The sequence below is a fragment of the Trichogramma pretiosum genome, unplaced genomic scaffold (assembly GCF_000599845.2).
Source record: "Trichogramma pretiosum strain Unisexual culture from Peru unplaced genomic scaffold, Tpre_2.0 scaffold70, whole genome shotgun sequence".
In the NCBI taxonomy this organism is placed as follows: domain Eukaryota; kingdom Metazoa; phylum Arthropoda; class Insecta; order Hymenoptera; family Trichogrammatidae; genus Trichogramma; species Trichogramma pretiosum.
In genome coordinates, this window is record NW_019641132.1 from 32530 (window position 1) to 46408 (window position 13879).

At 32.9% G+C, this 13879-nt stretch overlaps 2 protein-coding genes across 9 annotated transcripts; one reads left to right on the forward strand and one right to left on the reverse strand.

Moving 5' to 3' along the window:
• The first annotated feature begins 1854 nt into the window (after window positions 1–1854).
• Window positions 1855–11450, forward strand: LOC106658421 (pre-mRNA cleavage complex 2 protein Pcf11-like). 8 transcript variants are annotated; one of them, XM_014380378.2, is made up of 19 exons: window positions 1855–2624; window positions 2893–3110; window positions 4587–4712; window positions 4786–4977; window positions 5061–5321; window positions 5394–5477; window positions 5567–6206; window positions 6281–6383; window positions 6472–6956; window positions 7034–7682; window positions 7758–8000; window positions 8072–8415; window positions 8547–8808; window positions 8889–9115; window positions 9196–9437; window positions 9531–9545; window positions 9701–9926; window positions 10490–10693; window positions 10794–11450. In XM_014380378.2, exons 2-19 carry the CDS (start codon window positions 2925–2927, stop codon window positions 11126–11128), a joined length of 4824 nt encoding a protein of 1607 aa, XP_014235864.1. In that variant the 5' UTR covers window positions 1855–2624; window positions 2893–2924; the 3' UTR covers window positions 11129–11450. The 8 variants fall into 8 exon arrangements, with proteins under 8 accessions (XP_014235864.1, XP_023313893.1, XP_023313894.1 ...); XM_023458125.1 differs by having other exon boundaries at window positions 10797–11450; XM_023458126.1 differs by having other exon boundaries at window positions 10493–10693.
• Window positions 11451–11549: 99 nt separating this feature from the next.
• On the reverse strand, window positions 11550–13769 carry LOC106658422 (probable asparagine--tRNA ligase, mitochondrial). Its single transcript, XM_014380385.2, has 4 exons — window positions 13528–13769; window positions 12842–13413; window positions 12333–12780; window positions 11550–12261 (listed from the first exon to the last, which is right to left on the reverse strand). The coding sequence occupies exons 1-4, from the start codon at window positions 13654–13656 to the stop codon at window positions 12001–12003; spliced, it is 1410 nt and encodes a 469-aa protein (XP_014235871.1). The 5' UTR covers window positions 13657–13769; the 3' UTR covers window positions 11550–12000.
• Between the last annotated feature and the right edge of the window lie 110 nt (window positions 13770–13879).

Genomic DNA, 13879 nt, shown 5'->3' on the forward strand with positions numbered 1-13879 from the left:
ATGAAATGATACCATTTCATTATTAATATTTTAATCGCAACATTATCGTCGCTAGCGATCTTTATAGCCTCACTACAACGGCCATTAATTAAGTGGCATTTTTTAAATGACTTTTCTGCAATCTTTGACCAGTTTATCCAATACAGCTTCTCGTTCGAGTTTTCGTCTCGCATGAAGACGATCTGTCGCACAACCGTATTGCGATGATTGAGAACGTTTAAAAGCTCTCCTTTTTTCAGATAATTATTACTGAATATACCGCAGTTCGTTGTTACATAGAGTACTGATTTTACGCTATCTATTGTCATGGATGCGATAGATTGGAAGAGTGAATACTTTTTAATGAAGGTACCATTCATGTGTAATATATGTACCTGAAAAGTGCAATGAAAATGCTCGATTATTTGCATAGACGAAATCACGGGGCTGTCGAAAACTTACCGATTTTTCCTTCAAAATAAAAATATAATTATTATTTGCATCTACTTTCAAGTCCCTCAAAGGCTCGGCGTCACTCTTATTTTTCGGTATTACAATTTTACGTAATTTTTTACTACCATTCAGATTAATAACATGAATTAGATATTTTTTATCGTCAAGAACATACAACTCATGTTTCCTCTGATCGATGGCAATAGCCTTTATGTTCAAATTTTTCGTCAAGTTCTCTATATCATCGTAGCTTTTGCAGATTGATCTTATTGGTCCTTTTCCGTTGGTAGCGTAGAAAATGGCTCTGCTTCGATAAATATCAAATGTGGTTACGTTGGGGATCGAGCCGTTGGACAAAGGCTCGTATCTACCAAATTCGGGCTCGAGCTTGATGAATGAACCGTCTTCAGCGAAGGCAATTAAATCAGTGTTTGTCCACTCGCACGGTGACTTTGTGACTGGCGATGCTTGTGGCTCGATTATTTTGTCTCTATCACTGGACGGAGTTGAATAAATTATTAGACCGAATATAAATGTCAGTAAAATGGCAATCGCCGCTAGAAACTTGCGCAATTTAAACATTTCACTTTTTTTGTACATGACGTTTCACACTGGTTGCACTGGTGCACGAAACGATACACAGTATGAATAGTACACAAAAAAAAGCTAAGAAAGACTGAGCCAGTAACAGCGAGATCGAGCAGATTGGGTCTAAACATTCAATCATAATCTTATCTTCGGATCAGTTCTGTCAAATCAAAACCGATCCATCTTAATAGCAGCACTATCAGCACGGTCCAATTGTAAGCAAAGGGACTAGAATTTTTTTTCGATTTTGAAATAAATAAACAGCTTTGATTTTACCGACTTTCATCGCTTTTATTGACCTGATTTGCATAAGGATTGCAAAAAATATCTTAGTACCTTCAGTTCCTACGGCTGAGCCCGTTCTTGTACAATACACTCGTTCTCGGGTTGCGCGCTTTATTCCGACTGTGCATCATGAATAAAAATAATATTTTATATTTCACCGATGCTATTGATAAAAATGTTTACCTAATGAATTTTGAATTATAGTTGGATTTTTTGCCCAGAGATACGAGACGAAAGTGATATACTCATAAATTCTTTAGCCACTTATTTCAGTAATGTTATTCATAGGATTTGAACCATTACGAAAAGTTTGAAATAATTACATTTTATACATGAACGTTTCATTATGTTTAGCAAGACACTTTTTTATATTTTTCTGGTATTTTTTTTTCGCTTCGGTAGGCTATATATGCAGTTTATAAAGTTTGGACATACCGACAAGACATTTTCAAATGAAGCTCCGACCGCGAGATGTCAGAACCGACACGGGACTCGAGCTTCTCGTCGTTAGACGTTATAGATCGTATCGTAACTCGTAAGTAACTCATCGTAATGAGTAAGCTGCAGTCTGCATGGCTGCATGAGCCTTAGTGTGTAGTTATAATCGATTAATTGATCTGTCTTCGTTAACAGTGAGTAATTTTAGTCGTGTGCGTGATCGATACATTGTCTCGTTCTTCAATCGATAGATGCTTATCGATTTTAATGGGTTAGTTGGTGCTTTATATCAATAACCTTCAAGAAAATACTATTAAAAGTGTCGCGAGTCGCGGGTGAAATTTGCGGTCTCTAATGAGTAATGATATTTAGGGACAGAAGATTTATTAGATTGTAATGTCGATATGAGCCATGAACGGACAAGTGATATTATAGACAATGACTTTAGGTCACTCGTGCATTATTCGCGTTACAGCTCGATATACTTTGATTTAAAGCGATAAAATATATGATTGTGGCCATCGTTCAATACATTGCAATATCTAGTTCAGTTGGGAGACGATTTAATTCCAAGCTAGATAATGTTTTTTATAGTTTTGTGCCTGAATGTGCATTGCATATGTCTTTAGGCTTTTCGTTCATGTATACATTTACACATACATTAAAATGTACATATAGCTATACACTTGGATGAGGTTATGTACACTCACGAACATTGAACACTCTGTATGTGTGAATACTTTCAGAGTATTTAGAGCGAAATAATAACGCAGGCAATCAGCGTCCACTACTTGTGTACTTACATTAAATACACTTACAAATCATTTGTTTATCTTTGAAATTCACCAAGCAGTACTCGAATATTAATTATATTTGTGCAGGTAAATATTAAACATCGAATAATTCAGCCTTCCATAGTCGTTAATAGGTCATTACTTACGAAATTATTCAGCTCGAGCTCGTTGTAAATAGCCTCTGACGAACAATATGGCTAAGGCGCGTTTATCGAAATTTAATACTGGAATTGTTTGCTTCTCACTATGACTTTTTAAAGTGAAATAATACTGGAAATACAAATGAATAAATTAACATGAAAAAATGTATCTGTTGTATTGTTGAGAAATGTAATATTTATTTTGGCTTTTGCAGGTTGTTTTCCGTCACTGTAACGTTATCAAGAAATGCTCTCCGACATGAATCCATTGAGTCAAGGAAAAGCAACTGAGATCGTGGAAGAGTATGTTTCTTCTCTCCAAGATCTCAAATCCAACAGCAAACCTTACATCAATATGTTGACACAATTAGCTGAAGATTACATTGAATACGCATCAGCGATAGTTGCAGCAGTAGAAGTCCATTTGCTAAAGGTTACTATCTTATGATGATACAAAAAAAATCAAAATTTAGCTCTTAATTTGTATTGGGATAACTTTTTGCTTGTCAAGACAAATGAAATAGTTAATTCTAATTATTATTAATTAAACAATTTTAATGATACTTAGCCAAAGAAACTTACATTTTTCTCTGTTTTAAATATAAAATATTATTAGCCTTGATACATACAATTCAAAAAAAATTTTATCCTATGGTATAATTTTATATGGGCTACATATTTTGGTATCAATTTTGTTCCTGGAGAAGGTTAATTATTTGCAGTTTTTCCCAAATGAATTAGTTTTTGTTATATTTCAAAGTAAAATTTTTCCATATTATTCTGACATATTTTACAAATTGAAAGAATTCTCATTGATTACTGAGATAGAGCAGTTTGCTCAAGACTTTTTGGTATATAATTCTTAAACTCAGAGAGTGATTGAACTATAAGTGGCTTTGAAAAAGCACTTATGCATTAAAGATTATTTTGATTTTACATGATTATAAACATCTAACTACTTTTCCAAAACCACCTAGAGCCCAATTATTTTGATAAAGACTGTATTGATTGTAAGTAATTTTGAAAAATATTATTTAAAAACTGTGCAATATTGTTGAAATTTTGAAATTTTGAGAGTACTGAAAAAAAAATGAACAAGTTTAAAAAATATATATAGTGTAGTAAAGAACGCAATCAGAATAATTTACATTCCAAGTATTGAAAAATTACTTGGACAAACTGCAATATCTCCCTAATTAATAAATATTTTTCAATTGTAAAATGTGCTTCTGACATAAAATTATATCATTCAAACAGCAATCATAAAAAAATTGATCCTGAGATGTCTATCAGCCCGTATAAGTATTTACTTTATCTTTTCATTTTAGTATTTTTTTGTTTACCCAACAATCATCAACCCATTTTATAAAATCAATATTTTCATTGGATATCAAAAACTCATCTTGAGTTTAAACACAATTTATTCTGCTTTAATTGGTATAGTATTTTTTCAAATTGTGTTTTCAAATGTTTCGTATTTTTCAAAATCAAAAATATGAAACCGCTTACAAACATCGCAAGTTTTTTCCTGTTATTTAGGTAAAATTTTTAACATGGAAAAATTTATGTCAATCAAGGAGATCTGTGTTATTCTTTGTACGTTAATGTACTTTGTAAATATATAAGAGAATTAAAATAAAATAAAAATTTATCCACACATTGTACACACTACTTGTATTAGATAATACCATCTATTCTTATTTTTATTTAGTTGAATTTGAACTGAGTAGTTATTTCTATTTTTGTTATTTTGTGAAATAAAATGTATCGTATTGCAAAAAAAAGCAAAACTTAAACATTCATTAGCTAAATAAAAGGAAAAAATATTTAGCTTTAAATGAAAAAAGGATTAAGGCGCAAAGGAAAATGTGAGCATTATAAGGATAGAGTGAGTACTTTTTTTTATTAGGTGCGGAATGAGATCAAACTACCTGTACTTTATCTCATCGATTCCATTGTTAAAAACTTGGGTGGATCCTATTTAGAACTTTTCTCAAAGAATATAGTCCAAACATTTTGCAAAGTATTTGAGAAGGTAATTTTTCAATTTTAACACAGTTCTTTAAAAAATATCAAATATGAAATTTATATGTATATAATTTTATAAGGTGGACGAAAGTACAAGGTCAAAGATGTGGAAGCTGAGAAATACATGGAATGACATTTTCCCTGCCAAGCAGTTATATGATTTAGATGTACAAGTTAACAATATTGATCCAGCCTGGCCAATAGTGTCAGTTGCAAAATCGCTACCAACATCAGCTCCAAAACATGTAATACATGTTAACCCGCAATTTTTGGTATGGCGTCCATCACAGAAAAAGTTGTATTGATAATTGATTTGTTTTCTTTTTTTTGCTTGCTAAATATTTATTTCTGTTAGAAGCAGAATGCACCGAAACCAGTGGCTGAAGTATCTCCATCTAAACCTGCCCCGTATTCAGGTAAAACAGTACTCGATAAGATTGTACCTGACAAAAAATTACCCTCGAAGCAAATAGAAATAGAAGCATCACTGCAAGAACAGAAAATGCGAGATGAGTTGTTGAGAAAGCATGAAGAATTAAAAAAATTGGAGTTGAAAAAACAGGAGCTCGAACAAGCTGCACTACAGCACAGACAAACAATTACAAAATCTGATAAAGTAAGTTGTTATAAGTTTTTTTTTTTTTTTTTAATTTAAACTTGGTTCATTTGATGGATATGATGTTTTTAGTTTGCCAATTGTGGTTCTTCTAAAGTACCTATGATAAATAAACCTAGCACATCTTCAAATATTGTTGACAACTTGGATAAAAAGGTAATAACAAATTATTCTGTTTTTAAAATGGATAAAGTGTTTGATAAAATTCTTGACTGGGGAACTAAAAGTATTTTAACATTTTTCAGTCCGTAGAGAAAACGTTGACGATACAAAGTAGAGCAAAATTAACAACTCCTAGCCTGCATCCCACCGATCCTCGGAAAAAAACAGTTGCTGCTCTTCAAAATGGCAATATTGAACCGAGTTTACCGTCAAGTTCGCATTCAAAACCAAAAAGTTGTAGTCCAACGCCAAAAACACATACTTCCCCAAGAATATCATCGCCACCACCACCTCTGATAACAAAATTACGCGATCGTTCCATCAGCCCGATTAAGGTAGAACCTCGTAATCCATCACCCCCTTTATCGCCAACAAAATCGTCATCCTCGTCGTCAACAAAACGCAGAAGAAGTAGCAAGTCTTCACCTCACAAAAAGTCTCGAAAACGTAGTCATTCGCCAGATGAACATCGTAGCAGACATCATCGGCATCATCGTCAACACAGGCCTAAAGATCAGAGTTCTGCCGACGAAGAAAAATCTGGTGGATCCATTAGTTTATCACCCCAATCTGTTAGTCCCGAAAAAAGTGGCAGAAGTAGGAAAAGAACAAGAGAAAGTAAGAGTCCGGAGATTACATGCAAAGAAGAGAGCAAAAGGAAAGACTGCTGTGATAATAAAGATGAAGATCTTAGAGTTGCTGCAATTGCTATGAAAGAAATAAGTATGTTAAAATTAAAAATAGTCCTAGCAAATTTATTGAGCTTATATTTTAATGTTACACAATTTGCTTTACAGAAGATTTGGATTTGCGAGTCCTTCCACCGATTCCGAGCAAAAGACAGCCAACTGATACAATTTCAAGTCAATCGAAAAAAAGCAAGAGCGAAGTATTTGACGAGTGAGTTTAATGAAATTTTATTTCTAATTTTTGTTGTTGTCATTTTATTATTTACTCTATTATTAATTATTAATCTTTTTCATGTAAGACTGTTCGGCAAAGAAGACGTAGATCTACGATTACTTGCGCCAGTTACAAAAACGGCGCAACTTGTTACTTCAGCACTACCATCTGTACCTCCACCACCTAAAATATCAAATGATTTGAAGGATAATGATAGCGATAGCAGGTCGAAATTTGAACATTCGCGTAATGATTCCAATCGTTCTTCAATCCGAGATCGTCCATCGCGTCAAAAAGCCTTCAACAAAACAGAAAAACGAGGCAACAGAGAATATAGCGAAAGAAATTCTGATAGAAATATCGAAATTATAATGAAACAAGCTGCAGAACAACTCAACCAAGGAACTATAACGAAAGCTCAGTACAACAAGTTGATACAAGAAGTTTTACATATGAGTGAGGATCAAAAACTCAAAGCCGCTCAGAGAAAAGAATGGGAAAGTAAAGGTTGGGAAAGAGGAGACAAAGGACTGCGAGGGAAGGATCATGGTATGCATCCTAGAGTACCTGGTAATTGTTATTATAATTTAATTTATTCATTACATGAAAAATAGTTCTTACGAAATACACTGAAATACATTTTTTAGGTCCTCGTTGGCAATCACCCTGGCATCAACCCTGGACACACGGTCCTGGTTCATTTGGCACACCTCCTTTTCGTCCACCAGATTTTCGGCCAATGGGTCCTTGGCAAAGTCACCCTCGGCTCTTTGGTCCTGGACCAATGCGACCTGATTTCCATCATCAATTTCACAGTGGCTACAATCCTCGTCTTGGACCACCACCTATGGGTCCTAATGGACCTATTATGCTTCCTAATCCTATGTTGGGACCAATGGGACCTATCGCCACTAACCTTATGATGCCTGTCTTATCTAAACGTTTCTCAACTTCTCCCGATCTGAATAACAAAAATGAAGTCGATGAAATGAGTTCCAGCTCTAGTGGTAGCAACACCCCAGTAACGAACGTAAATAATGATGATCTACCGCCAGCTGATCTTAAAATGGTCGAAGAAATAGAAAAGGATTCTATGAAATCAATCAACATTGATAATGTACCCAGAGAAATAAGGTATTATGACAACCAAGGTGTAATATTTATGCATTGGAACGATCCTAGAGATATTGGTTTTCAAAATGGAGCCAGAAAAATTTACATCGATGGAAAAGAAGTGGCTGTTTGTAGCTTCAATGATGATTTTAGAGAATTTAATTATGATGGTACCATTTATAGGTAAGACGAAAACTCACGATAAACTTTGATGACTAAATATCGAAATTAAAATTACTCTTTTAATCTCAATTGTAGGATAAAGCTGGGAGCTCCAACGCGTGAATTATTTATAAACGATAAATGGTATCAGTGTTACTTTGGAGGTGCATCAATACCCGTTGAACTGAATGGCAAAAAAGTTAATGTTAAATTAGATGGACCAGCGCCGCAAGTGAAGATTGGTCAATTGAAGCGAACCGATCTGGTAATCGGTAAAATTAATTTAATCATTAATGCCAGAAGTATGGTTCCAGTTTTCTTGGACGCCAAGCCTCAATTGTGAGTGGTTATATTTATTTATAAGAAATTCAAAAATAGAAATTTGTTGAGCAAAAGTAATATTTTTATAGGATTGAAATCGAAGGCAAACCAATTATTCTTAAGTTTATCGATTCTCTTAAAGTAGTTTTACTCAATGGTAAAGCTTTTCCTGTCGAGTTTGGCGGTTTGCCTAAACCAGTTGTGATTCAAGGAAAGAAACATTTTTTGCGCTTTTCCGCATTACCGATGGGATTTAAAGCTGGTTACGTAAAAATTGCCGGTATGGAGGGTGAACAACCAAAAGAGATGGAAGATCAACGATCCCCCGCGAGCTTACCGCAGTTGGAAAATTCCAATAATTCCGTGCCGTCTCCGATTGAACCTGATTCTGGATCTCAAGATGGTATAGATCAATCTTACATCCCTAAATCTGGTAAGCTTCTGTAAAATTAATATCTTGACATTTTATAAACGTAAAGTGCCATTGAATAATACATATTTATTATTGATATGACTCATAATTGTACAACATGATTCACACATTCTTTCCGTTTTGGTGCAAAGATCTTCGCCTGGATGTTTTGTCATCAGCGGTACCATCAGCAATGGCACCATCATCGGGTCTTTCTTATCAAACAGATTTAACTATAGAAAATGCATCAGCGCTCAGCGCTCAGTTACCGTTAAATCTTAATGAACTTTATCAAAAGTTGGTTGAAACAGGAATTGTGACGAATCTTCTTGAACCAAAAAAACCAGAAGAAGAAGAGAAAAAAATTGAAGAAACTGTTCAAGTGTCATTCGATAAGCCAGAGAGCTTAAAATTGTAAATTAAAATTTTATTCATTGTTATATTTAAATTCTTTTGTATACTGACTCGATTACTAATATACAATTTTTCTTTAGAAGGAATCCTGCAGTCATTGAAACACTTTACAGCGGAATTCAATGTGGAAGCTGTCCTGACAGATTTGCCCCTGAAATGGCTACGCATTACAGTCATCATTTAGATTGGCACTTCAGGCAGAACCGTAAAGAAAAAGAATCATCGAAAAAAGCACATTCCAGAACTTGGTATTATGAATTTAATGAATGGGCACAGTTTGAAGAGATAGAAGACCTTGAAGATAGAGGTACTCAATTTTTGACATTTATTTATGATAATTGTACAGACTAAGGCTCGAGTATTTTATCAAATTATTTCCTTCTGTAGCGCAAAGTTGGTTTGAAATCGAAAGGCAGACGATGGAAAACGAAAATGCTACTACTGAAGACGTGTTTCCTGACACCATGCAGCCTACCGTTCCCGCTGGCATGGATGACGATGCCTTTTGTCAAGTTTGCAGAGAGGCATTCGAACAATTCTATCACGATGAAAAAGAAGAATGGCACCTTAGACCGGCTATTAGTTTCGATAACAAAAATTTTCATCCTATATGCTTAGAAGATTATAAGGTGAGTTCAATTGAATATTGAAAAAAATAGTAACAGATTGAATGGTTCAGGTTTAAACTAATATGAATTGTTTTTTTCAACATTTCATTAAAGGAAAAACTTTTTGTGGTATGTCGATAAGTTTTGAAAGCTTCAATTACTTGTTTAAGCTTTTTTTAAATAATTAATAGTTTATTGTAGTAGTCAATGCCATTTCTTATCTCTAATTTGAAGAAACATTCATTCAAACATTTGATAATAATAAACAATTAATCAATTTTTAGAAATCTTTCGAGGATGAACATGTTCTATCACCTCCATTATCGCCTGCACCAAATGACAATGAAACTAATAACGTTGATGATGATCCGGATGTAGACAAGTTGGATGTAAAACTAGAAGCAGAAGAAACAAATGAAAACAATTGTGAAATGCAAACAATGAGTGATGATATTTCACTTGAAAAAATAAAATGTGAACCAGCTGAAGAACTCGTTGAACCTGAAATGGGTATGTTGATATTTAATTGTCAAATTAGAATACCCTTCTTACATTTCATCAAGTGATATAATTTAGTATTTTCTAATTGGCATACATTTTGATTAGTCTTGACTTGAGTACTTTAAAAAAATTTTTTTTTTATTCTTGCAATCTTTTGATCGTTTATTCATGATGCATATTATCTTTTAAATCGATAATTATTCGCCGGATAAATCTTGTTACCTTAATCATAAGCTTCAATTGTGAGCTTATGTTCCATTGAGACAATGCGTTTGTTCTTAGCTATATTCCACGTTTGCAAAATTATCTTAAAAATTGTAAAATTCATATTTATTTTATACTTACCATATTTATCAATATTAAATGTTGTATATTTGGGTTCAGCTAATCTTTTCTCTCTTTTCGTTTAATAATACACAGTGTATCGTATGTTTGGTACGTTTGTAGCGTTAATTAAATTCAAAAGTAGAGCAAAGTAACCAACTTTCTGGACCTGATTTATTTGTATTTCTCCGTTGCAGTTCTTCAATTGAATAACACCACGAATTAAAAGACTCATTTATTCATTTCAGAAGAACCAGAAAAAAATAATTCAGTTGTAAAAGCAAATTTAGAAGGAAGTGATACTGAAACAAATTGTGAACACGAAATGGCCACGCTTGTGAAGGAGGAAATTTTAACACCCTATCAACACATTGATGATACAAACATCTCAAAATCAATCGAGGACCAATCAAGTAATTTAACTACCGAATCGTCAAATGACTGTGGAGCAGGTAATGATTACCATTATAATGAGATGAAAAAGCATTAGCTTTTTTCAACTAGTGCCATTTTTCGTATCTGGATAATTAATAATAACCGTTGTGTTTACAGCAGATGAAAGTACAATACGAACTTCGGTTGATTCAACACAAGTTGAAGTCAAAAGTACCATTGATGGTAATGTAGAGTTAGAGTCCTCAATATCTGCTGTGCCGGCTACTCAATCTAAAATTAAAATCAACATTACCAAACCAATTGGAACTATGAATGAATCTGCCCGGGAAAAAACTCATGCAAAAGAAGAACCTAATGCGATTGAAGAAGAACTGGAAGTGCCACCAAAACCGAAATCAATTAAGCCAGCTATTCGTAATAAAGAATTGAAGGTTTTATCAAAAACTGTTTGTAAAGGTGAAGAGCTTTCAGGGCTATGTTCAGTAATGTAAATGTATTATAAAAATGCAAAATGTATTGTACATAATAATCAACACTGATTTGATGATTGCATTGCATATTCGTTGATTATGTTCATAGAAAATTTTCAGTGCATAAAGTTTGTTTCAACAAATTTGATTACAAAGTGCACAGATGAATGATTGTTTATAAATAGAAAAAAAATTAAGTATGAAATTATAAGAAACTGTAAATAGTTTTCTAAGTACTGTGATGTTGTGTAAATATTTACTTCAATGTTTATGATAACTGCGATTTTACAATTATTGTAACGATAAAAAACAACAAGGATTCAGCATAAGCTTTATTTTATTACTCGAAGGATTTTTTTGTTTAAAGGCACCTCTCAAGTCCTTACCATTAATCACTCATTTCATGAAATTATTAATTACTTGGTTAAAAAATAGTATGGTTTCCTTAATCTTTTTCTCAAGTCGCAGTTAGTTTATTATATTATATAAATAAAATTGAATTACATAATTTATTTACACTGATATTACAAAATGAAACTTGATTTTTCCTTTTATTAATAGTGCTGATATATGGCTATTAAATCGTTTGGTCAACATTGAAACTAATTTTTTTACACGTTTTGTGTAAAAGTGGCTCCATATCTATTTTCATGCTGCTAATAATAAACTTGGATAACATAAGATAAATAAAATCTTAAATAAAATACTTGAAACTTCAAAAATTTGTCTATTTTTTTACACCTTATATCTATTTCAGTTTATAGTTTCTATCAATTTATATGTTTCAACAGAGTACATTTCAATAAAAAAAACAACAGTTTGAAGATTATTACTTTTGTATCAAGTAACACGAATAAATCACAAATGACAATTGTTTGGCGATCGGTGTCATATTACAGATTGCAATTGTATGGCCATCTTGGAAAAGGAATTACATCCTTAATATTTGGTACGCCCAAAATAAATTGTAGAAAGCGTTCAAATCCCATTCCAAAACCAGCTGTTGGAACATTGCCATACTTTCTTAATTGTAAATACCAGTCTAAATTAGAATTGCATGGTAGTTTATCTTTTAATTTTACATAATTGTCCTCTCTAACACTTCCACCAATAAGTTCACCAACTGTTGGAACTAATAAATCCAATGCTTTTACCTTGATAAAAAAAAAATAAAGTTTTAAAAGAATTCATTTGAATATTTATGACAATGCATTGATTTTCTTACTTTGTTATTATCATAGTCACATTCCTGCATATAAAATGGTTTACATTCTTTTGGCCAATCTACTATGAAAACTGGGACATTACCATAATGTTGAACTAAAAACAATTCATGCTCCTTAGCAAAATTTTCTCCCTGCTTAATTGGAAAGGCAAGTTTATCAGCATGGCGATTAAGTGTATCTAATGCTTCTTGATAAGTTATAAATCCGAATGCTCTATTCAGCCATGCTGGTTCTGGTGCTTGAACAAATTTTAAGTCTAATGCTCCTTTTTCTATGATCCTCAACATAGTGGACTTGACTAATAGTTCTGCTTCATTTGCTAAATCTCTTACAGACGTCATAAAAGCTAATTCAGCTTCAATCATGTAAAATTCTGATAAATGCAACCTTGATTTTGAATTTTCTGCTCTAAATGCTGGACAAAAATTATACACTTTTGATAAGGCCCTGTAATAATAAAATTAATGCTTGTAAAATAAAATTTTCATTGTGATATTAAAGATCTTACCTTGCACAAGCTTCAAGATGTAATTGTCCAGATACAGAAAGAAAAGTTTTAGTATTGAAGTAAGTAGCAGTGTCATCAGTACTACCTTCTTTTTTCATTTTTGCAAGAAGTTCATGAGAATTTGGTTGAACATTAAAAATTTCTCCTGCACCTTCACAATCGTTTGATGTGATAATTGGAGTATCTACATTAATAAAATTGTGCTTTGAGAAATGGTCTCTTATTGCATCGGATGCCAAACTTCTCAATCTCATAATACTAGAAAATGTTCTTGTTCTTGGTCTTAAATGCAAAAATTGTCTAACATATTCACTTTCATATTGTTTCCTTGGCAGAAAAGGATATTCGTTAAGGTCACAATTGCCTATGACTTGAATATTTTCAGCCTGTAGCTCTGCTCTACCATTGGGCGCTTGTGCTACTTGGCCTTCAATTACAATACTACAACCATAATTTAAATTTTCTGGTTTTTGATTTTTATTCAAAACCACTTGTAGATGTTGACTAGATGTTCCATCATTGACATCTAAAAAGATATTGTTTTTCATCTTTCGCAGAGCTCTGACCCATCCCTGAAATATTTAGAGAAGTTGAATACCACGAATAAAATACTGGGAAACTTTATATCAGTGAAAATTCAATAAAATTTTAAAGCAGTAAAAACAAACGTTTAGCACTTTACGAACCTGAACCTCGAGTCGTTTACCAACATTTTTTGTATCATTCGTTTCGCAAACAGTAGCGTATTTATGAATATTCTTTCGCAAATATTGCTCTGGTGGGAGTTTTAAATGAGTAAATCGTTTAAAATTCATGTTTATGCTTGTATAATATGAAATAAATTACAAACTACAGCACTTTAGTTTACTCTAAAGTAGGACAGAAGATCAACAGATCAGCTGTACTAAAGTTGCAGACGAATTGATACTGTTTACTTCTGCAATTGAAGATTCAGGTACTGCTGCACTCGCACTTGCCCATATTTAAGCTTCAAGCCGCAAAATAGTCAAGATTTTCTATATATTGTAGTATACATAG